The 22,511-nt window shown below is 49.1% G+C and overlaps 12 protein-coding genes across 12 annotated transcripts; 8 read left to right on the plus strand and 4 right to left on the minus strand.

Annotated features, from left to right (window-relative positions):
• The first annotated feature begins 198 nt into the window (after nucleotides 1-198).
• On the plus strand, nucleotides 199-1,034 carry N7471_012285 (putative copper resistance protein Crd2). Its single transcript, XM_057285004.1, has 3 exons — nucleotides 199-555; nucleotides 619-714; nucleotides 783-1,034. Exons 1-3 carry the CDS (start codon nucleotides 396-398, stop codon nucleotides 851-853), a joined length of 327 nt encoding a protein of 108 aa, XP_057131270.1. The 5' UTR covers nucleotides 199-395; the 3' UTR covers nucleotides 854-1,034.
• Nucleotides 1,035-1,891: 857 nt separating this feature from the next.
• On the plus strand, nucleotides 1,892-4,893 carry N7471_012286 (AP-2 complex subunit alpha; the record flags this gene model as incomplete). Its single annotated transcript, XM_057285005.1, has 4 exons — nucleotides 1,892-2,343; nucleotides 2,397-2,731; nucleotides 2,785-4,724; nucleotides 4,783-4,893. The coding sequence occupies 4 exons, from the start codon at nucleotides 1,892-1,894 to the stop codon at nucleotides 4,891-4,893; spliced, it is 2,838 nt and encodes a 945-aa protein (XP_057131271.1).
• Nucleotides 4,894-5,156: 263 nt separating this feature from the next.
• On the minus strand, nucleotides 5,157-5,963 carry N7471_012287 (YggS family pyridoxal phosphate enzyme; the record flags this gene model as incomplete). Its single annotated transcript, XM_057285006.1, has 1 exon — nucleotides 5,157-5,963. The coding sequence occupies one exon, from the start codon at nucleotides 5,961-5,963 to the stop codon at nucleotides 5,157-5,159; it is 807 nt and encodes a 268-aa protein (XP_057131272.1).
• A 482-nt stretch (nucleotides 5,964-6,445) lies between these two features.
• On the plus strand, nucleotides 6,446-6,655 carry N7471_012288 (uncharacterized protein; the record flags this gene model as incomplete). Its single annotated transcript, XM_057285007.1, has 1 exon — nucleotides 6,446-6,655. One exon carries the CDS (start codon nucleotides 6,446-6,448, stop codon nucleotides 6,653-6,655), a length of 210 nt encoding a protein of 69 aa, XP_057131273.1.
• A 979-nt stretch (nucleotides 6,656-7,634) lies between these two features.
• On the plus strand, nucleotides 7,635-7,925 carry N7471_012289 (uncharacterized protein; the record flags this gene model as incomplete). Its single annotated transcript, XM_057285008.1, has 1 exon — nucleotides 7,635-7,925. One exon carries the CDS (start codon nucleotides 7,635-7,637, stop codon nucleotides 7,923-7,925), a length of 291 nt encoding a protein of 96 aa, XP_057131274.1.
• A 650-nt stretch (nucleotides 7,926-8,575) lies between these two features.
• Nucleotides 8,576-11,392, plus strand: N7471_012290 (histone deacetylase hosB; the record flags this gene model as incomplete). The annotated part of the gene is made up of 1 exon (XM_057285009.1): nucleotides 8,576-11,392. The coding sequence occupies one exon, from the start codon at nucleotides 8,576-8,578 to the stop codon at nucleotides 11,390-11,392; it is 2,817 nt and encodes a 938-aa protein (XP_057131275.1).
• Nucleotides 11,393-11,912: 520 nt separating this feature from the next.
• On the minus strand, nucleotides 11,913-12,302 carry N7471_012291 (uncharacterized protein; the record flags this gene model as incomplete). The annotated part of the gene is made up of 1 exon (XM_057285010.1): nucleotides 11,913-12,302. The coding sequence occupies one exon, from the start codon at nucleotides 12,300-12,302 to the stop codon at nucleotides 11,913-11,915; it is 390 nt and encodes a 129-aa protein (XP_057131276.1).
• A 7-nt stretch (nucleotides 12,303-12,309) lies between these two features.
• Nucleotides 12,310-13,023, minus strand: N7471_012292 (uncharacterized protein; the record flags this gene model as incomplete). Its single annotated transcript, XM_057285011.1, has 2 exons — nucleotides 12,310-12,318; nucleotides 12,619-13,023. The coding sequence occupies 2 exons, from the start codon at nucleotides 13,021-13,023 to the stop codon at nucleotides 12,310-12,312; spliced, it is 414 nt and encodes a 137-aa protein (XP_057131277.1).
• A 523-nt stretch (nucleotides 13,024-13,546) lies between these two features.
• Nucleotides 13,547-15,158, minus strand: N7471_012293 (tellurite-resistance/dicarboxylate transporter family protein; the record flags this gene model as incomplete). The annotated part of the gene is made up of 3 exons (XM_057285012.1): nucleotides 13,547-13,952; nucleotides 14,003-14,729; nucleotides 14,783-15,158. 3 exons carry the CDS (start codon nucleotides 15,156-15,158, stop codon nucleotides 13,601-13,603), a joined length of 1,455 nt encoding a protein of 484 aa, XP_057131278.1. The 3' UTR covers nucleotides 13,547-13,600.
• Nucleotides 15,159-16,134: 976 nt separating this feature from the next.
• On the plus strand, nucleotides 16,135-17,324 carry N7471_012294 (SDR family oxidoreductase; the record flags this gene model as incomplete). Its single annotated transcript, XM_057285013.1, has 6 exons — nucleotides 16,135-16,178; nucleotides 16,236-16,460; nucleotides 16,517-16,524; nucleotides 16,589-16,740; nucleotides 16,795-16,889; nucleotides 16,955-17,324. The coding sequence occupies 6 exons, from the start codon at nucleotides 16,135-16,137 to the stop codon at nucleotides 17,322-17,324; spliced, it is 894 nt and encodes a 297-aa protein (XP_057131279.1).
• A 564-nt stretch (nucleotides 17,325-17,888) lies between these two features.
• N7471_012295 (succinate--CoA ligase (GDP-forming) subunit beta) lies at nucleotides 17,889-19,673 on the plus strand (the record flags this gene model as incomplete). The annotated part of the gene is made up of 8 exons (XM_057285014.1): nucleotides 17,889-17,942; nucleotides 18,015-18,101; nucleotides 18,176-18,248; nucleotides 18,308-18,407; nucleotides 18,468-19,013; nucleotides 19,078-19,124; nucleotides 19,178-19,470; nucleotides 19,539-19,673. 8 exons carry the CDS (start codon nucleotides 17,889-17,891, stop codon nucleotides 19,671-19,673), a joined length of 1,335 nt encoding a protein of 444 aa, XP_057131280.1.
• A 787-nt stretch (nucleotides 19,674-20,460) lies between these two features.
• On the plus strand, nucleotides 20,461-22,205 carry N7471_012296 (F-box domain protein; the record flags this gene model as incomplete). The annotated part of the gene is made up of 4 exons (XM_057285015.1): nucleotides 20,461-20,531; nucleotides 20,598-20,763; nucleotides 20,822-21,216; nucleotides 21,275-22,205. 4 exons carry the CDS (start codon nucleotides 20,461-20,463, stop codon nucleotides 22,203-22,205), a joined length of 1,563 nt encoding a protein of 520 aa, XP_057131281.1.
• Between the last annotated feature and the right edge of the window lie 306 nt (nucleotides 22,206-22,511).

Genomic DNA, 22,511 nt, shown 5'->3' on the forward strand with positions numbered 1-22,511 from the left:
CAAGACAAAGGTAATCAAATTTTTCTATCAACACATCCACTGTGAGCCCAGATCATCCAGCCACTCAAGAGGCATGTATTTGCTTGTCTCCGCTATGGGCCAATCAACGTCCACCGAAACAGAACACCGTACCACGTGACACCACCTCTCCCAGCCAATCAAAGCCCATCTATTGATAATCACCACTCGCCCTCGACTCATGCAGAACAGTATAAAGGAACTCGTAGAAGCAGTATATTATTTTCTTTCTCTCAGACACTCTCATCTTGATTCAAAAACAATCTCATTTCTACATCTTTCATCCTTCAATCTTGCACACTCACAAATCCCTCGCCTTTATCAACATCATTTCTCAATCTTCAAAAACCGACGTCATATCACATCAACCCGCCAAAATGGTCCTCCCCACTACCACCTGCTGCAAGACCACTCAAGACGGCTCCTGCGTCTGTGCCGCCCAGGCCAAGTGCTCCTGCGGCCAGCAGAGCGCCCTCCACTGCAGCTGCAACAAGGCTTCCTCCGAGAACGCCGTTTCGGGTCCTCGCTGCTCATGCCGTATGTGATTCCACTCTTCTTGATAATTTGGAAGATACATATATACTAACATATTCCAAATAGGCTCTCGCCCAGCTGGTCAATGCACCTGTGAGCGCTCCGTCACTGAGAACCAGACTATCGCTGGTGAGACCTGTGCCTGTGGCAGCCGTCCTCAGGGTAAGTTTTAGTTTCCTTTCTACAGATGTGATTTGTGGTTTTGAATGCCCTGCTAACTATGACTTTAGCTTCTTGTACCTGTGAGAAGGCTGCTGCTGTTGATTCCGCCCTTGAGGTTGACTTCACTGGCAGTGCTTAAGTGACTCGATTCACTTGTATCTTTTGCGTTGATGGGTTTCTCTGTCATTGATAATTGCATTTTTTCATCCCCGCCTTGATGGGGTGGCGGCGTCTTGGGCTTGGGCATTTTTACTGGTTGAGGTTGCTTAGGGTTATCAATAACTACTGAATGAGATATGAAATTGAGAACTTTAATAATATCTAATTTTCACTGCAATATATATAAATACCAAAAGAAAACGAACAATTGTGTTTGTTCAACGCGCTAAAAGCTATCGAAATGGACTTGGGTGACTTTGAAACGGGAATATACATACTTCTTAAAATAGACTTGGTACAACGTGTCGAGCCTCAAAAGCTTGTTTGCAATGAGAAGATGCAGATCTGGGCAATATTAAAACAATTATAAGCCAAGTCCTTTGCCGAGTGTTTTTACTATGTATTTTGCACATGGAATCAGTATGTTGAGATAATAGTTTTGTAGACTAACAAAAATAAGACAACAACTACTTACACTTGCACCGCCACATCGGATCAGTATTCCTCCGCCGCCACATACCGCCACAGCGGAACCCGTGCTGATCGACAGCGGAAGTGACCCAAAGGAAATACGGAGCGGACAAGTTACGGGGATGGACTCATCTCGACTTCGCGTGCTTCTCGGCCTATTTATCCTGGGATCTCTAAACTGGGCGCTATTCTGTATGTTGTCGCGGTTCAATCGGATACCTCCGGCCCACACCAACCAACCACTGCTGACAAGCTCCCAGAATTCAACTCCCTCACACCACACCCAACCCCCTGTTTTCTAAGGAGCTTCCACGAATCCGGAAATCTATCACCCGACACGCTGCATGGCCAATGCCCCATAATCGACACACCAGCATAACCGGGACATGTTTGTGTGACGTTGTGCGTCCGATCGCGAACCCCCTGAGGTGATAATCCCGCGTGGCATGCGAGGGCGCACCTCGATCGAAACCCCCGCCATACCATAGTCGTCAATTTTTTTTTTCGGTCCGTGGGCTGATAAACACACTACACTGCTACCGTCGCTATGTCGTCTATGCGAGGGCTTGTGCAGTTCATTGCTGATTTGCGAAATGCACGCGCTAGAGAACTCGAGGAGAAGCGTGTCAATAAGGAGCTCGCCAATATTCGGCAGAAGTTTAAGTCTGGCAATCTTAATGGTTACCAGAAGAAGAAATACGTTTGCAAATTGCTCTATGTCTACATTCAGGGTTATGATGTGGACTTCGGCCATCTCGAGGCTGTTAACTTGATCTCTTCGCCTAAGTACTCTGAGAAGCAGATCGGATACTTGGCTGTCACGTTGTTCTTGCATGAAGAGCACGAGCTGCTTCATTTGGTTGTCAACAGTATTCGGAAGGATCTGCTCGATCATAATGAATTGAATAACTGCTTGGCCCTGCATGCTGTGGCTAATGTCGGTGGTAAAGAGCTTGGAGAAGCGCTTGGCTCGGAGGTTCACAGGCTGCTCATCTCACCGTGAGTTTGGGACGTTCTTTGTTTTTGTTTACGATTATTCTGACATTTTTCAGTACCTCTAAAGCTTTCGTCAAAAAGAAGGCCGCTTTAACGCTGCTTCGGTTGTACCGCAAATACCCCGGTATCGTGCGAAACGAATGGGCCGAAAGAATCATATCGATCATGGATGACCCTGATATGGGAGTTACGCTCTCTGTCACCTCTTTGGTCATGGCGCTAGCTCAGGACTTGCCAGAGGAATACAAAGGCTGTTATGTCAAGGCTGCGCAGCGATTGAAGCGGATTGTGGTTGACAACGATATCGCTCCGGACTACCTCTACTACCGCGTACCATGTCCATGGATTCAGGTTAAGTTCTTGCGCCTGTTGCAATACTATCCCCCATCAGGTATGTTTAGTGCCGTGGCAACTTTTAACTCAGTTTCTCACATATAATTACAGAGGACAGCCATGTTCGCGAGATTATTCGAGAATCCCTCTCCCAGATGATGCAAGCTGCAATGGAAACACCCAAGAATGTCCAGCAGAACAATGCCCAAAACGCCATCCTTTTCGAAGCCATCAATCTCCTTATCCACCTCGACTCTGAGCACAATCTCATGATGCAAATCTCCACCCGCCTAGGCAAATACATTCAGTCTCGGGAGACTAACGTTCGATACCTTGGTCTGGATGCGCTGACCCATTTCGCCGCTCGGGCTGAAACCCTTGACCCGATTAAAAAGCACCAAAACATCATCCTGGGCTCGCTTCGAGACCGCGACATCAGTGTTCGTCGCAAAGGATTGGACTTGTTGTACAGCATGTGCGATACCAGTAATGCCGGCCCCATTGTTAACGAGCTTCTGCGATACCTGCAGACTGCCGATTATGCCATTCGAGAGGAAATGGTACTCAAGGTCGCAATTCTTACCGAGAAATACGCCGCCGATGCACAGTGGTACATCGACATGACATTGAAACTGCTCTCACTGGCAGGTGAACATGTCAACGACGAAGTATGGCAACGAGTGATTCAGATCGTGACCAACAACGAAGAACTACAAGCTTATGCAGCACACACCCTGCTGGGCTACATGAAGTCCGATTGTCACGAAAGCTTGGTAAAAATCGGCTGCTACGTCTTGGGCGAGTACGGCCACCTCGTCGCCGAAAACGCAGGCTCGAGCCCTATTGAGCAATTCCTGGCCCTGCAGGCCAAGATGTTCTCCAGTTCCGACAACGCGCGGGCCATGATTCTCTCGTCGTTTGTCAAGTTTGTGAATTTGTTCCCCGAAATCAAACCTCAGCTCTTGCAAATCTTCCGCCTGTACAGCCATTCCCCCGATTCCGAACTGCAGCAGCGAGCATTTGAGTACCTGTCGCTGGCGACTCTCCCGACCGACGATCTGCTGCGAACGGTCTGCGATGAGATGCCGCCATTCTCGGAGCGAACCTCCATTCTCCTTTCTCGGCTACACCAGAAGACAGCCGGCGCGAGCGAGAAGAAGACCTGGGTTATCGGTGGCAAGGACGCGAATGCGGACAAGCAGGAAATGCTCTTGGCACAGAACACCGGTCTCAAGCGCACCTTCACGACAATCGTTCACGGCACGCGCACTGGGTCCGGCAATACTCCAGCCAGCCCGGCAAGCGCGTCCAATGCAGCCAGTGCGTCGGGCGACTTAGCGGGCCTGGATCTCAGCGGTCCATCAGCCCCAGCTCCCAACATGGCCAGTGCCGCTCATCTGACCCCAGAATGGGACATCGGTTACAACCGACTGTTCTTCTCGCGCGAGGGTGTACTCTTCGAAGATGCACAGATCCAGGTCGGACTGCGCTCGGAGTACCGCGGTCCTATGGGTGTCGTGAAACTCTACATCTCGAACAAGTCCACGTACCCCATCGGGTCTCTTACCACCACTGTCGACAACCCGGCCTCTCCTCAATTGAAGATTGACACGAAGAGCCTGCCCGAACCAACAATCCCGGCTGCCGGACAGACACAGCAGACTCTGTTCTGCACTACCCACGGTCCCTTCACGGATGCGCCCACCATCCGTATCTCATACTTGGCTGGTGCTCTCCAGGCCTACACACTTCAGCTGCCTGTCCTGATGCACCGCTACATGGAATCCTCGTCTCTGTCAGCCGAGGAATTCTTCAAGCGATGGCGCCAGATTGGCGGTGGACCGCTAGAATCCCAGAAGACCTTTGGCTTGCTAGGTAAGAACAAGACCGTCAACGAGAGATTCACTCGGAGGATTGTCGAGGGATTCGCATTCAAGATTTTGGATGGTGTCGATCCAAACTCTCAAAACATTGTTGGTTGCGCTGTGTACCAATTCGAGGGAGGTAAGACGGGCTGTCTGCTGCGGCTGGAGCCCAACTACGAGAAGAAGGTATGTATTAGAACTCTTTCAATTCTTTTGGTGCTGTCATGCTAACTCTTTCGCTCAGATGTATCGTGTCACTGTCCGTGCCACCCAAGAAGAGGTCCCGCAGGCACTGGTCAGACAGATGGAGCTGAAGCTGGCGCAGGGCATGAGAGCAGACGAAGCCTTCGATTAGCACGTCTGCGGGTGATATGGAAGCATTCATGTATATCTCTAATTGGATTACAAGTAAAATATTAGTAAGTGTTCCACCAGGAACACCACATTTCTTCATGTACAAATCTTTGCCGGTAAAGTAACAAATAGAAGTGCTATACATACAGTACGTCTAATGATCAGCATTCTCAGTGGTGATAGCCACCAGAAGCCTAACACTTTTTAAAATCTAATCTTCACGAAATCGTAACTCATAACCACCTCATCCCACAACCCACAAACTTAAACAACACTCGCCTCCGCCTTAGGCGGCCGATCCCCAAAGATCGTAGTCCCAACCCTAACCTGATCACTACCAAGAGCAATCGCCCCCTCAAAATCCGAGCTCATCCCCATACTAAGCTCCAACCCAGCCTCATCCCCAACCAACCCAAGCTCCCTAACAACCCGATCCCTCGTCTCCCTCAAACAAACAAAATCCTCATTCTCATTCTCCACCGTCGTCGCCTGCGATCTCGCAATAGCCCCAATAGTCATGAAACCCTGCAACTTAAGCCGCGGACACTGCTCACGAACATATCGAGAAAGCGCCGCCGCCCCAGCAGGCTCAACACCAGCCTTATTCTGCTCGCCAGACGTATTAACCTGAACATAGATACGCAGCCTCCCATCTTCGTCGTGGTTCGTAGCAGCCATCTCAGAACCCCTCTCACCCCACCCCTTATCCAGCAACTTCGCCTTCTTCTCCGAGTCGACGCTCTCGACAGCCCACAGCCCGCGCACATCCCGCGCGAGCGTCACGCACTTGTTGCTCTGCAGCCCGCCGATGAAGTGCCATTTGATGCTTGCGGGTAGCAGCCGTGATTTCTCGAGTAGTTCTTGAAGGTAGTTCTCGCCGAAGTGGAGTTGTGACCCCGGGGCTTGGTGCAGTGCCAATGCGTCGGACGCGGGCTTGAGCTTGGAGACTGCGACGAGTCGGATTGGTTTGCTGGGGATTGGGGATTGGAGGGCGGCTGTGCTCACTCGCGCGCGCACGGCTGTTAAGTTTGAGAGGAGTGCGCTGGCGCGCGCTGGTGTCGCTGGGCTCATTGTTAGGGGTTGCGGTGGTGTGTTTGTTGTCATTGCAGGTTGGGTGGGGTGGTTGTTGGTGTTGGTGTTGTGTTGATTGTGATTGTTGATGTTGATCGGTTGGTTGTGGTGGTGTGCTCTTTTCGAGGATTTGTTATTAGGAGTTTTGGGTTTTGGTATAAGTTCAGATAGGGACTGCAATAATGTGTTCAGTCAATTGAGTTGAGGTAAATTAAATCCGAGCTAACTATGGATAGAAGGTGGACTTTCCATGAGAACCTTAGGCACCACTTTCCTCGGAGAACATTCCGTAACACGTGACTTGTATGCACCGCCACATCCCTACGCCTCACAGTTTATTTCACTTTTTCCGTTTGCATCTTTGAATCGACCGTGAGATCATCCATCTCGATATACTCAAGAATGTCAACTGGCATGCAAACTCTATTTTTTTTTTTTTTTCTTCGGCGCTAGACGATACAGTCACCCGGCAGGATATCCCGATGCGAGATCCTGGCGGCAAGCCAGACAGACCTCTGCTCCAATCACGGCTCGGCAGGATCGGAAAAGAGACCCCTGCGGAGCGCCGGGTATGGGCGGATCCCCCCAGTTCGTCTCAACCTGTCAGGGCTGACTGGCTCTCGACTGGTCTTGTCGATCAGATTGTCGCCGTTGAGTTTCAAACTAGTATCTCCTTTGATGCAGGACCTTGATCTCTATTTTTAATGGTTCTGCATGATTTATTTTAGGCACTGCCTTTGTTGAACCTGTTGAAACAGAACAATAGCCGCCTGTTTTTTTCATTTTCTACACTTTCTAAGACCAATCCCATTTCCATTACCTCACCAAGTAACCCCCTGTCCCCATCAGAGCGCCAAGTTTGCTGCAAAAATTCTCAATTAAGAGTTAGTCAATATAAGTCTAGTCTACCTATCAAAGAGCAAAAATAGTGGTACCAAGTCCCATCGCGCCCTCGGCGAGAATACGACCTGCTGTCAGATGTAACATGCAGCTCTCAGCCGACGGATGGGGTAAGGTCTAGGCATGGTATAAGCCCACTAATAATATATAAGCCCACTACCTAGGTAATAAGATAATTATAATACCTGTGGATAATAATCAAAGGAAAGGGTTTCTTTGACGTCAGCTCCAATCAATAGCCGTGGTTCCATTCATATACACTGTCAATGACTATTTACTCATCATTACATTAGGCAGCCTAAAGAACTTAAAGAGCTAATTGTCTGCCCCCCCGTTATATCCGATCCTTTTTTCCCTACAGATCCCTAAAATCTTCAACTCTCCATCAATATCATCACGTCTCATTTCAGCTGGTCTGAACAAGCCTTTCAAATCTCTGAGGATCTCGACATCACCGGCTACAAAGCATACCAAAGCATACTTTCCGGGGCTTTCCGATTAAGCTTAGTAGCTATACAGCCCCGACGCCGAAACCCATTTGCACACCATTAGGCATTTGGCTTCCTCATTTCCTTGCCAATATAACATCATCAATATCCATCTTACATTCGGTCTGCTCGACACATTCTGAAACTACTACAAACCCCGTATCATCATTTATCTTCCATCAACTATCGACTATCAAAAGCGCACTGCGAGTACCTGCGGGACGCCCCGCAACAGCCAACAGTCAACTGCAACTTTGAAGAAAAGCACCCAAAAAAAGCAGCAATGTGTCGCCAATACTTCACACTCTACGAATGGTGCCAATGCGAAGAAGATGCTGGCAACAACGTCTGCGCCGCCCATCGCCGGAATGGCTGCCCGGGCATCAGCATCGAGACCGTGCACATGCACTGCTTCTGCAACTCGCACGCCACGCGTGGCTTCATGTCCGAGAAGGAGACCCGCAAGAAGGAGAATAAGGTGCGCCGCCGATCTCAGGATTCCGTTGGTGAAAAGGATTCTTTCGGGCGCCGTTGGTACCAGTGGTATCAATGGCGGAGTCTGCGGTCGCGTTAGTGACGACATTTACATTTGATTTCTTTTTCTCTCTATTCTCTGTCTATCATTATACAGCTTCGGTGTTAGGGGATTTGGGGTCTCGGTTGGGATCTTGGGAAAATGGAATTATGCGGGTTTACGGTGTTCCATCACGTGGATGCAATGGTCTAGATGATCTGCATGAGATTCGATTCTTGTCTTTATTAAGTTTCTTTTTTTGTCTATTTTATATTAGAGATGAGTTCTAATATAGAGAGAGAGACCATGAAGCATGGTTGTGTATTGTTACAAAAGCTATCGATAAAGAGAATACAACTTGATTGTGGCTCTGATTAGACAATAAGAATCAAGTCAAATAAGATCAAAGAAGATCAACAATCAAATCATAAACAATAGAAATATATACACATGTATGTAAGAATGTATAAGAATGTATAGATGTATATGTTGTATGTCGTTATTCTATGGTCTAGTGATCGACGGAACCCTTACCCCATGTAGCCTAACCCAAACATGTGAATCTCCACCCTTTCTTTGTCTCTTTGTCTCTTTTGTTTCCCCTTCCCTATTCATCGAACCTCGACCTATCATCTCTCGCCTTTCATTTCGTATTGAATGAGAAGAAACATCGTGTATTGACCCTTTGTAGCAGAGTCGACATCTGCAAGATGGAACACAAGCTCCCCTCCACTCAGGAGGACCCGCCATTAGGGGACAATGGCGTCAAGAACAACAATATCGATGAGGCGCATTATGAATTGATAGATTCTCTGGATCGCCTGACTCTGGCGACAGCGACCCCACTGCCTTCATCACCTAGTCTTTCTCCTGTTCCATCCTATCTTCCCCCCTCTAGATCTGTTCAAACCACTCGACCTGTACCTGCTATTCCTCTACAGCCCAACCAATCTGTTCGAGCTGTCTCTTTACAGTCAAATCAATCTGCAGAAGCTGCCTCCTTACAATCAAACCAACCCGTGCAATCTGTCTCACAAACAGCTGGTTCTGTTTCTGTTCGAGACGAACGACGCAAGTCAATTGCACCGCTACAAAAGCGCAAGTCCACTGCATCTCTTCGTTCGGTCTCACAGCCACTCAAATCTTCATCTCCAACTCCTGCCCTTTCACGCCGCACATCATTCACCTCTGTGGGGTCTCCAACCACCGCAACGTCCCCCGCGATGCCCCCCGCACGCCTTGTCTTCAGCCCGGCTCCAGAAGCTCCAATTCCGACTGCTTCGTCCGTCGCCGCGGAGCACTTCTCAAAAGAGCTCGAATTACACCGATCTGGTGGTGTCAATACTAAAACTGCTGTTATTGTTCATGACGACTGCTATGGCCATCGTTACTCCCAGCTTGAAGCGTCAAAACGAACTATCGAGATAATTGTCGAAAGACCAGAGCGCATCCGCGCCTGCGCTGTGGGTATCTCTGCAGCCTACGTCCTCCTCGGCTCTCGATATGCGGAGCATCTCGCGCCAAACCCAAGTTCAAGCCTAAACAAGATTGATGCTCCTTTTCAAATTATCAAGACTGATCGCAAGGTGCATCTGTCTAATACTGCCGTTACAGATGTTCATGGAACCCAATGGATGTCAGAATTGAAATGGATGGGGGACCTTGCAGAATCACGTCTCCTCATGGATGGAAATGAACTTGCCAGACAACGGACGGAAGAGGACGATGGACTTGGGACAAGTGGTCCCGCTCTAAATGCCAATGACCTCTACTTATGCTCAGAGTCTGTGAACGCCTTCCAAGGGGCCCTGGGGGGTGTCTGCGAGGGGGTAGATCTTGTTTTCAAGTCTGGTCCGATCCAGCGCGCATTCGTCTGCATTCGACCTCCCGGTCACCATTGTTCAGCTAACTTCCCTTCCGGCTTTTGCTGGATCAACAACGTTCATGTCGGAATTTCCCACGCAGCAACAACCCACGGTCTAACCCACGCTGCGATCCTTGACTTCGATCTTCACCATGGCGATGGGTCTCAGGATATTGCTTACGACCACAACTCCAAATTACTCAACAAAACACAAAAGGCCGATTTGGCCAAAACTGATGCCACAAAATTCAAGGAATATGAAAACGCTCCTCCATACGGTAAAGCAGCAATTGGCTACTATAGCTTGCATGATGTGAACTCTTTCCCTTGCGAGAATGGTGAGCGCGAAAAAGTCATGGGTGCCAGTCTCTGTCTCGAAGCACACAATCAGTCCATCTGGAACGTTCATCTCGAAAAGTGGACCGATCTCGATGGGTTCTGGAGATTGTATCAAACGAAATACAATGCATTGATCACCAAAGCCCGCTTGTTTCTTCGCGAACGTACAGCTGAACTCAACCAAGAACGACAAAAGAATCCGAATTCTCCACTGCCCAAGGCGGCAATCTTTATCTCTGCCGGGTTTGATGCCAGCGAGTGGGAAGGCAACGGCATGCAACGCCACAGCGTGAAGGTGCCGACTGAATTCTACGCCAAATTCACCGCGGATGTCATCCGCATGTCTCAAGAGGAAGGCCTCGGTGTGGAGGGGCGCGTTATCAGCGTCCTCGAGGGCGGCTACAGTGACCGCGCGTTGTCCTCCGGTGTGCTCAGTCATCTGTCAGGTCTGAGTGAGAACTCGGAGTTCAGAAGTGAGTGGTGGTCTCAGAGTAATCTGAAAGAATTGGATGCCATCATGGCTCCACCCCCCAGCAAAGGGCGCAAGAAGAGCGGCGCCACCTACCTGACAGCCACAAAGTCCTTTGCCGCAAAGGTTGTCGCCCCCGGGAGAGACCGGAAGTCCACCGGGGACCTCGATGCCAACATCCCCGCCGCCCCTTTGCCAGAAGTGAGCTGGGCGGTGGCCACGGGGGAGCTCTCAAAGCTCATCATCCCCGATGGCCGCCAGACCCTGAGCTGCCGCCCGGCGGAGCTGAACCGCCAGCGGCGAGAGCAGAGCGCCCATGATGGGGGTCTTGACCTCATCATCCCCGTTGAGAAGGGGCGCCAGCTGCGCTCGCGCAAGCCCAAGGAGTCGACCCCCGTGCCCACTACCCCCCGCCCTGCCACCCCACGACGCCAGGCCCGCAAGGGCCTGAAAACCCCAAAGACCACCACTGCCGCCACGACCCTCCCTGCTGCCTCCCGCGAGGCCTCCCCGTCTGTGGGTGCCTCCCGTCGGAAGAGCACCAGTATGACGCGTGCGGGAACTCCGCACCGGGGTGTCAGCCCCCTGAACCTCCCCCCAGTTCCACAGATTCCAACTTCTGTGGGGGGAGTCAGGAGCGGCCCCCGAATAATTCTTAACATGCCGGTGCGGGAGCCCGGCCATGGCCGCAAGTTGTCCGGCGGCGCGGTTGACCACCACCACCGTGGTGGAAGCTCAAAGTCCCCCAAGAAGGGGAAGAAGAAGCGTGGGAGCAACTCCGGCGGAAGCTCGGCTGCTTCCGCCGGCAGTTCTCCCCTGATCACGGCCAAGGATGCCGTGATGGAGGATGCTTAGGGCGGCAGGCATGATCTTTTTCTTTTTTATATATATTAATTTGATACCCTAACTGACTTACGTGGAATTCATTGTTCGATTTCTCGAAACTTCTGTGGTCATTTATGTAGACTTGGTAGACTGTAACGGTAGATGATGATTTGAAGGTACACAACTCTCTCTTCCTTCCTCTCTCTCTCTTCTTCAGGCCATGGATACAAAAAAGAATATCAGGCTGCATTGACAGGACTATGGTGCCTGGGGTCAACAACACCTCTAATTTAAAGGGGAGATTGGGCTCTCCCGATATCAACGAAAACGGCTATTTCGATGTGATGGAGATTTTTATACCATCGGTGCCCAGCTACCAGCTGCTCAAATATAATCGCTTTTGCGATTTGCGCGGCCAGTCTGAAGTGCAACGGGGCGGGTGATGGGTGTAGGAATGACCGTAATATGGGGAGAAACATCACGCAAGGTCGATTTTCCCGTCCAGTTAAAGAATCATCTCGGACGACAGAAGATCGTATATAATTACTCCTCAGAAAGCTATATACGAGTCAACCGTCAATGAGTTGAGCGCAATATCACAAGCTAACTCCCCATCGTACTGGTCCCTACCCATCCACGAAGCCACCTGATACCACCAGCTGCCCTTTCCATATCTCATTGCAGTCGTGAAATCCCAGTGTTCGGGATACCAGCCAGCAGACTCCCAATCAAGAAAAGCCGACAAATGACCATCATCTCCGACAAGAATATTATGAGCCTTAAAGTCACCATGAGTGAAAGTAACCCGGTGGGAGTAATTACGAATGTCATTTGCTTGTGCCAAACCTTGAACATAATCTGCAGTTGAATCGAAGCTGTGTCCAGAGGCAGGACTTAAGAGATAATCGTGGAGCTCATCTTTATCTGTAAACGGACCCATTATATGGTTAGGCACTCTTGAGCTTCGTAACGAGGTGCCCAAAACCGAGCAAATGCTTTGGGTATAGGGCGAGGGCCAAGCACGCATGGAAGTGACGCATTTGTTGGGCTACTAACTATGGGGAGAGAGAGAAGAAGAAGAATCATGATCTATTCAATCTATCTGAAGCAGGGGATTTATACCCTGCCAAACAAAGAAAAGACAGGCTCAATCTGCAAACAAATGGAGGCATCAATGGGATGACCGACATAGTCCAACAGCATTCTTTCAGTTCGAAAAGCTACTGTTCTTCTAGTTCAGCCTATAAAGGGTCGACTGAGTTCTCAAGTGGCGTGCCAGGCAATCTCGTCATTAATATCGAGAAAACGCGATTAAAGGGCGCATGAGGGTGTTCCCCGCAAGATAAAACTTTGGGAACAGGCATCCCGGCAGCTCGCGCCCTTTGCATTGCGGCGGCCTCCTCTAAGCTTGTTCGATCTGTCCACTTTAAGACCAAACCAAGCGGCAATTGTGCAATATTTGTGTTGAAGGGGATATTGAACCATGAACAGTACCAGCCCGAAAATCGATACAATATTTCATGGAACAGACCGTAGGCTCTGCGACTTGTCTTGCATGGGAGAGCTGGGATTTCAGGTGTTGTTTTGCATATTGTTGACTGCATCGGTCGAGGCCAAGTGAAATCCGGTCTCAAAAAAGACGGTATCCATGATTCGTACATTGACGTGACAGTGGGGATTTGATGCTATCGTAGGGGGCTTTCTTGTGAAGGTGAGGGTGTGGTGTCTTTGCTGTCAATCCGGTGTATATTGAGTTGTCAAGGGGGAAGGCTGTTGTCCCCACGTGATAAGTAGCAATGTTTCCAAAATGTGTATGAATTAAAGTGTAGGTACGGATGTTTCTGAAATCACTTTTTATACCTTCTTTATCGTACAATGGTGCATGCAGCTTATATCTGATCCCGTCGAATAACAAAGAAAAGCCCCATCTTTCATCAAATGGGCCTGTGGTTTAGGGGTATAATACCCGCTTCGCACTACAAGTGACATTGCGGGGGGTCCCGGGTTCAATTCCCGGCGGGTCCATTCTTTTTTGTTTCTTTTTTTTTTTGCTTGGTGTGTGTGTGGTATTTTATTTTTTTTAAGAGGATCTTTTGGGTGTTTAGGTTCTTTTTATGATAGATATGGTTGGGATTGAGTCCGTTCAGTAAAGTATAGCAAGATATTTGTGTTTTCTTCCTTGGTGTTGGGGTCTCCTGGTTTGTATGCAAAACATACATCGATATATATATTGCGCTCCTATGTATGCCCTAAAACCCCTCCCGCTGCCACTGGTTTAACTCGAATAATCTCAAACCCACCCTCGTCTCTATCCTCGCCCTTTTGGGGCCACAGAATTTGTCCCGTCAAAATGGCCCGAACCATCATGTAGCACACAAAAAAGTACATCAACAGCAATGGTAGTATCGCCGCACACCCAACAATTTCAATAGGCTCGCAGGAGAATGCCTTGCCAATAGCAAATGTAGCAGTGATTAAGGCAGTATTAGGGAAGATAAATGAGAACCAGGTCATTGAGAAGACCATGCGTCCATGTCCAATCGCTGACCAATGGGCTGCGCTTGCAATAATGAAGAAAAATATGGCCAACCTAGAGAAAAGTTAGTCGAGTAGAGAGTAAGAACCAAGGACCGAACATACCCCCAAAGCCAAAGACACGCAAAATTAGCAACAATCTTCAACACATCGGCAGCCAGCGCCCCATTACCCATAAAATCGGCTGGAAACGACCTCTTCGCCCCAGCCGCCATGTTCACCAGCCCAGCAACCGTAAACCCGCTCGGTCCCACAGAAACAAACATACCAGGACGGAGATTTTCCCTTGGTAGCTTCTGCGTCATCAACCGGTAGATGAAGGCCGAGTATACCATCAACGAAACCAAAAAGCCAACTCCCTGGATAGTCGTGCCGCCAATAATAACCGGCAGAGACTGCGACGGTTCCAGCTTTGCACTGAGGATCCCAGCATGCGGACCAATAATGAGCATCGGGTAAGCAGGGAAAATCCAGATAGGAGTCATCTGTGCGATGGTGAATGTCTGTGTCGACCAAAGGAGGAGGTAGATGCCCGCCGTGAACATTACGGCGAGAGTGGCATCGATCCAGAATAGAATACAGACTGCGCGCATCAACCAGGGACCGGTGTTTTCGGGCCCGTACTGCGATATGTTGATTAGGATCGTGCCGAAGGATACTATCGATGCGGGCACGAAGAGTGACTCTGTCGGGTGCATGAACGACGCCTTGAATGTATAAGGATAATGATAGAACCGAACAAGCAGAAGACCCCAGATAATGAGATACAAAGCGATATTGACCAGGAAGACAACAATGCCAATCGTATCCAAGCCCTTGAACCGAAATGGAACTGGTCCTTGTTAGCCATGTTCAACCGAACAGAATGAAATCGACCATGCACACCTTGATACAAGACATTAGCCAGCCCGCCCGTAGCCATAGTCAACGTAAAATAAGCCCACGTAACATGGCGAATGCGCTTCTTCCAGCTCAGCTCGCCAGAAACCGTGCGCTTGAGCCCAAACAGGCCCAGCCCGTTATAATTTTGGCACGCACCGGCTTCCTTATCCGGGTTTGTTTTCACAGTAGCCCGCGATGAGGCTCGCTGCAATGCAGCCTCTAAAGCAGATGAATGAGCCTTGCGGACTCCGCCACCGGGGCTTTCCTCAACGGATCCCAGGATTGAGAGCGCCCGCTCGGCATCTTCTATCGTTGGCGTTCGGTACCCGTCTTCGCCGGGACTTCGCATGTGCCGGGGTAGATCGGCCTCGGTGGCCATCACTGTTTACTGCGATTTGACTCAACGAGTGCACACAGGGCTGAATACAAGCGTGGATAGCTTGAACTTCCCCCCTCTCGTTCGGGGGTTATATTGTGCCGCTTACTTGCGGATGATGGCATGGGCGGTAGTAGAGGTGATATCGCAACAAAGAGCTAAGATGCTAGCATTGGAAAAAAAAATGTACGATTTTGGGTTTCTTTCGAAGCCCTTTAATTAATAGCGATTGAAGATCTCTGTAGAAAAGAATAGACGGGTCGTTGGGATCGACGTGGATTAATGTGGAGACCGATGGCAATAATCTACCAGTGGCAACGGCGAACAGACTTTTGATATTCCATTCCATACAACGTTGCAGGTAAGGGTTTTGGTACATCGATGGCATCGATGGCATCGATGTCGTTAGATCCCATCGTCGCCCCTCGAGTATCACATACATGTCCTAATTCTCCGGTGCAGACGGGACGGTGTCATTCGTTGAGTTCACCCTTAGAAATCGGCACGCATCCGGCGCCACTGGACGGCTTACTTTAAAACTGCCAAAAAAGGGGACTAACTGACCAGGTTTGAAACAATGATTTTGATTTCGATCATCTCTAGGGGTTGCTTTGAGAGATAAGCAGTGTAGACAACCATGCATGTGGATTCTCGGGAATATTTTCGAGACGGTGTAAAGTGGTAAGCTTTGTGTTGCAGGTGGAGCAGTCTACTTGGACCTATTTTCCGATTTGTTCACATGCAATCCAGATATTTAGTTCTTTCATATCTCCTAGCCACTATCTACATGTATACTATATAAAGATAAAACAGGCAATAGGGCTTAGGGCTCAGTGCTATGAAACGCGGAGAGCCGAGGCATCTCTTTCATCTCCACGCGCCTGCCAGATGTACATGCCGTAGCGAGCTGTTCTACTACGTCGTTTACCTATCTTTCAAATCTATAAATTTGGTTCAGTTTATATACTCCGCCCCAAACATGTCGGAAACGACAGACACCCGCAGATCGGTGCTCATCACGGGGTAAGTAACAAGCGACTTTGGACAGATACCAACAACAGCTTCTGATATATACCGTAGATGCTCCCCAGGTGGAATTGGCAACTCCCTTGCGCGCGAGTTCAACCGAAATGGATTGCGCGTGTTGGCCACCGCTCGCGATGCGGCGACCATCTCTGACCTGGCAGACATCGGTATTGAAACATTGAGCCTTACAGTTGATGACCCGGAGAACGTGAAATTGTGTTTTGCGGATGTCAAAAAGAGGCTCGGAGACAAGGGTCTTGATTATCTCGTTAACAATGCGTGAGTATCCTTTGACATTTTATCTGTGGACGGTACACCTGGCTAATATCCAACAGTGGTCGCAGTATGTGACTTCAGTCTCGCGGCTTCTGGCGTCAATAATTGGAAATAGGTACTGATTGCTGCAGATTATACCGTTCCCGCGATGGAAGTAGAGCTCGCCGAGGTTCGCCAAACATTTGAGACCAACCTTTTCGCGGTCATTACTATGTGCCAGACTTTCCTGCCGTTGCTTATCGAGGCAAAGGGTACTATTGTGCAGATTGGATCCGTTGCCGGGGCAAGTTTAAGATATATCCATCTTCGCAGATTTTATCTTACTGACAATGACTAGATCATCCCATATGTATTCGGCTCTGTCTACAACGCCTCTAAAGCAGCACTGCACTCGTTCAGTGACACGCTTCGCGTGGAGCTAGCACCATTCGGGTTCGTTAGATACGGCCCCCAAAATCCGAGATTTTTTTTCTTTTCTTTCTAACCAGAATCAACAGTGTCCATGTCACAACCATCGTTACCGGCGGTGTTCAATCGCGTATTGCGCGTACCGACCGTGCTCTGCAGCCGGGTTCTTTATATGCCCCCATCGAGACCGAGTATCTTACCCGTGTGAAGCATAGCCAGCACAATGCTATGCCGAATGAGGCCTATGCTCGCAGTGTCGTTTCTCAAGTGTTGTATGGCTCAGCTCCGTGGCGCTGGTTGTGGCCGTGGGCTCGTGGTCGCAAGGCCTGGATCTGGGAGGGCCGTGCTAGCTGGTTGATCTGGATGTTGTCGGGTGGCTGGGCTTGGTCGGGACTTTTTGGTCGGGTCATGACTAAAATGTTCAAACTATGGAGGATCAAAACTGCCTCGGGCAAATAAAGGGGGGGATGATATCTTGGTGGGTTTGAGGTGTAAGTTTTAGTCAATATAATATAGAAATATAGAACTGGACTTGGGCAAAACCAAACATTTTAAGGATAAATATCAAAGATTATACATCAAGGAATTATACATGGAAAAGTCGGTTTACACATTTTAAGCCGTTTTTCCCGCCTATACTCTAGCTACAACACCAATAAGGGCGAAAATATCTACTAAAAAGACTAATAATAAATACTTGACAAGGCCGCATAGGTGGCCGACTATTCTTGTATATATAAAAAGAAACAAAAACCTATGCAGCATTCATACATGTATCCATAGAGAAGTACCGACTTTAATAGCCATGTTCCGTTATATTCGCGTTGTCCCCGAACCTATGCTGAGTCAGGCCAGGAGCGACCGCTGGTTGGCTACGGCACCCGATTTTACCGCAATGCAAGGTCATCCCGAAGGCAAGTGAAAAAGAAAGCTGTTCTCCCGGTCCCTTACCAACTATCTAAACGGGCTTTATACCTCCGCCCTTCTACAAATTCCCCCTCTCCTCTCTCATCCTAATTCATCATGTTCAAGCTTGCTCGCGGTAGACCCGTTGCGGCGGCCTTCAAGGCTGCGACAGTGAGTTCTATCTGAAATCGGGCCGCGTTGGTTTTATGTGTTGATTGAGCTGATTTTGGCTATGAACAATAGCAACCCTCCATCCAGAGCAGACTCGCTTTGCAGCAGAAGCGCAACCTTTCCATCCACGAGTACCTTTCCGCAAGACTCCTGAAGTCGGTACGTGCACCCGCGTTTCACTCTTCGGTCGCCCGAAAAAAATAGGAACTCGGGATCGCTGATCAACAATTTAGTACGGTGTCGGTGTCCCCAGGGGTGAGGTCGCCAACACTGCTGAAGAGGCCGAGGCTATTGCCAAGTCCATCGGTAAGAACAACCTTCTGATTTCCCCCCTTTGAACGCGCTCGCTGAACATTACATTCCAGGTGGTGGTGATCTTGTTATCAAGGCCCAGGTTCTCGCCGGTGGCCGTGGTAAGGGTCAATTCGACAATGGTCTCAAGGGTGGTGTCCGTGTGATCTACTCGTGAGTTGAACGAATCCGAAAACAGATCGGGAACAATGAAGCTGATAGATATCTTTGCAGTCCCACCGAGGCCAAGATGTTCGCTGGCCAGATGATCGGTCACAAGCTCGTTACCAAGCAGACTGGCGCTGGCGGCCGTATCTGTAACTCGGTCTACATTTGCGAGCGCAAGTTCGCCCGCCGTGAATTCTACCTCGCTGTCCTCCTTGACCGTACCACCCGTGGCCCCGTCATCGTCTCATCCTCCCAGGGTGGTATGGATATCGAGGCTGTCGCCAAGGAGAGCCCCGATGCCATCATGACCACCCCCATTGATATCCACGTCGGTGTGACTGACGAGATCGCCCGCACCATCGCCACCGATCTTGGTTTCTCCGAGCAGTGCATCGAGGAGGCCAAGTCTACCATCCAGAACCTCTACAAGTGCTTCATGGAGCGTGATGCTACCCAGCTCGAGATCAACCCCCTGTCCGAGACCTCCGACCACCAGGTTTTGGCTATGGATGCCAAGCTTGGATTCGACGACAATGCCGAGTTCCGCCAGAAGGAGGCTTTCTCGTGGCGCGATGTTACCCAGGAGGATGCCGATGAGGTCAAGGCCGCTGAGTAGGTTGCCTTGGTATAAAAAAAAGGGCCAAAACAACATTGACTGACTTTTATCTTTTTCTAGGCACGGTCTTAACTTCATCAAGCTCGATGGTGACATCGGCTGCCTCGGTAAGGATCCTATTGATACTTCAAAAGATCACAATGCTAATACTCGCTTTTAGTCAACGGTGCCGGTCTCGCCATGGCCACCATGGATATCATCAAGCTTAACGGCGGTACCCCCGCTAACTTCCTCGATGTCGGCGGTGGTGCCACCCCCGCTGCCATCAAGAGCGCCTTCGAGCTGATCACCAGCGACCCCAAGGTGTCCGCCGTCTTCGTTAACATCTTCGGTGGTATCGTCCGCTGTGACGCCATTGCCCAGGGTTTGATCAACGTCGTACAGGAGATGAACCTGCGCACCCCCATCATCGCCCGTCTGCAGGGTACCAACATGGAGCAGGCCCACAAGCTGGTATGATTACAGTCCCCATTTTCCGTTCTTCGCTATGATGTAAGCTAATCAAATCTCCTACTTTCTAGATCAACGAGTCCGGCCTTAAGATCTTCTCCATCGAGGACCTCCAGAACGCCGCCGAGAAGTCCGTCCAGTTCTCCAAGGTCGTCAAGATGGCCCGCGAGATCGACGTCGGTGTTGAGTTCACCCTCGGCATCTAAAGGGTGTTTACTCCTTTGTTATAATGATAGAGAGGGTAGGGAGCATTTTCATTTGCCTTTTTCCTGGGGCTAGCGAACCGAACCGAACCGCCGCAGTGACATCTTAGAGAGATCTTTGTAATGCTTTTGCGCCTGTTCCTGTGTCATTTATTTTCTCTTTTTGTCACTGTATTCTTGAGTGTTTCTATGACCTAGATCAGTTCCTAATCGGGATGTGTGAGAGATGATATATTGATCTCCCATTGTTTAGTGTGAAGTATTCCTTCCTATAAAGTTCATATATGTAGCGTAGATGGCTGCTTACACCGAGTGAGAATGACTTCCATTCAGCCGTATATTCTCGAGCTTTTCGGATGTCTAGTAAGCGACTTACGAACTCAAACCCGGTGGAAGCTGGTCATGCGTCAGACGTCAAGCCCCGGTTGTAGATCTATTGATTTGGCCGAGCATCGACAGCATCCTAGGATCATGGAATATGGAGGCCGCTTCGCCATCTTTGACCTTCTTTTTAAAGGCATGACAGAAGCTACTTGGGGAATAATAAAATCCTGTAGTACTTCCATGACCGAGGAAGACAACAAATAAGAAGGTTGGGAGGTTTGTATAAAGTTGAGCCTCGCTTACTGAATGAAGTCCACGGCCCCAGGGGTCACTTCCAAGGTTACCACCTTACTTAAACCTCACCCCCATTGGAATCCTGGAAGGACCCTCAAAAGTTCCCCCCATCATTCAACAATGTTTGAAAGTCTCTTCATTTATCTCAATCTTCCATCCGACTCGATTCAATATGGACGCACCCACCCAGCCCCTTCTCGCGGGCTTTATGGCTCTCCGCGACAACTCAAGCCGGCGAGCAGTGTATGTCCCATGTCCCATGTCCCATGTCCAAAGTTCAGAGTCGGCTCTGACCGCTAATACAAATAGGTTGAGCGAGATACTTGATAACCTAAATTCTTATGAGATACGAGAAGTGAAGAGCCGATTCGAAACGATGACATTCCAATGTGATTTGCTGGACAAACTGCCTATTGAACTGGTGGCTATGTTAGCAGAGTACTTGAACCTAGCTGATCTTATTTTTCTGCGAAGAGTATGTCAGCGTCTGTTTGGATACTTGTAACGCCTGTTGACATGTTTATACTACAAAGGTCTCCAAACGATGGCGTGAATTGCTCTCTTCAACCATCGTCGTCACCACTGCAGTCAGGTATCATATGGGAAAAAACGCCATCAAGCCCGATTTTACCCCTGCTGATTTTGATGCGCTGATTAAAAAACGAATTCGAGTGGAAAGGGGAATGCCTGCTGTTGTGGCTACAATCCCTAATAGCTTGTCTCTCGATTTTGAGAGCGAGCCGAACAGAGACGGGATAAGCTGTCTCAATGGAGTATGCGCGTGGATTGAAGAATCCACAGATCGAACTACTATCTTCATGGTGCACCTACCAACCGGCAAAAACAGAACCCTCACGACAGCGAATCGAGAGGAATTTACTCATGTCCAGGTCTCGGACACCTTGGTCTCAGCAATTTCTGTTCGGGGGTACGTAGCCAGAAAAGGAATCTCACTTTGTTGGATACACTTCTGACTGGAACCATAGGTACTGTCATGTCTGGAACATGGCCAAAGAACAGTACAAGTCCTTTCGCATTCCTTCACTGCAATTTGCTCATTACATATCCATCGGATCCAAGGTCATGCTAAGCTACGCGGATTCCGTAGTCCACTTCTGCTTTGACTCTGGAGTCGCCCGTTCCATCAATATCGGGCCGTTCATTCTTTTGTTGTCAGTACATGCAGAGGAAGATGGATTCTCCGTCGTTTGCGTCCGCAGAAAAAATGGAAACAATATTCAGCCATGGAAAGATGGTGACTTGTTTTGGGAAGAGCATCATTTGCAGACCCAGAAATTTTCTGTCCATGATAATAAGTTCATCTGCATCTGGGAGCAATATAGAGAGCTTCCTTTCAGACATGACGAATTATGGGGGTTTCAATGCGACCCAGAAGACACAACATCACCATACAAGGAGTGCTTGCGCCCTGGCCAGAGCTCTGCTTTGCTGGAATATCATACGTTGGAGACTTATAGGAGTCGTTATCCTACGGATGATCCTCCTCTGCGAAATAAGTTTGAATTTGGTTCACTTTCTCTTTCACTCGAGGCAGATGATCAGATTACTGTGCATTTCCACCCCAACGAGCTGGACTTCAGGTATCCTCACGCCAATCTAGACTATTCAGCCCGGGGCCCGGGTTTGATTTATTGTTTTGGGGAGTCCCGCTTCTCAACAGAAATGGAATTGCACATTGGCTGCGAATTCTCAGAGCTCTCGCATGTCCGCGACGCTAAAGCGTGTCGATTCAAATCCATGCACACAGCAGTTTTTCCAGCTAACCGGTCATGCACCTTGGTTTTAGGGGATGGAGACTTCGTTCTATTCCCTTCGGGTGACAAAATCTGGATCTGGTGTTTTAACGAGGCATGGCTCCCCTCTGGTATCCCTAATATGAGGATTGCAACTTGGTGATTTGACGGGTAAAAAGTGGGAATCGGTTGAAGAAATGACTATCTCAACTAGTCAGCTATGTAACTCCTGTCAAACCCACCTGGACACTAGCGGACGATTGCAGTCGATACAAGCTCTTTTTCAAGCAATACTGTGTGAATAAATGTGTAGATACCCCGACAAGGATTAAACTAAGGCCATATATGTATGAGTACAGAGTAAAGAAAATCAAATTGTATCAAAGAAAAGAGTAACTAAGGAGAGTCAATACAAATTTCGGACTGTCTTTTGTCCGACTCAGAGCTAGTGATTTTTAGGTTAATATCA

This window comes from Penicillium samsonianum, assembly GCF_028829775.1.
Source record: "Penicillium samsonianum strain IBT 33392 chromosome Unknown utg000007l_segment0_segment0, whole genome shotgun sequence".
Classification (NCBI taxonomy): Eukaryota; Fungi; Ascomycota; class Eurotiomycetes; order Eurotiales; family Aspergillaceae; genus Penicillium; species Penicillium samsonianum.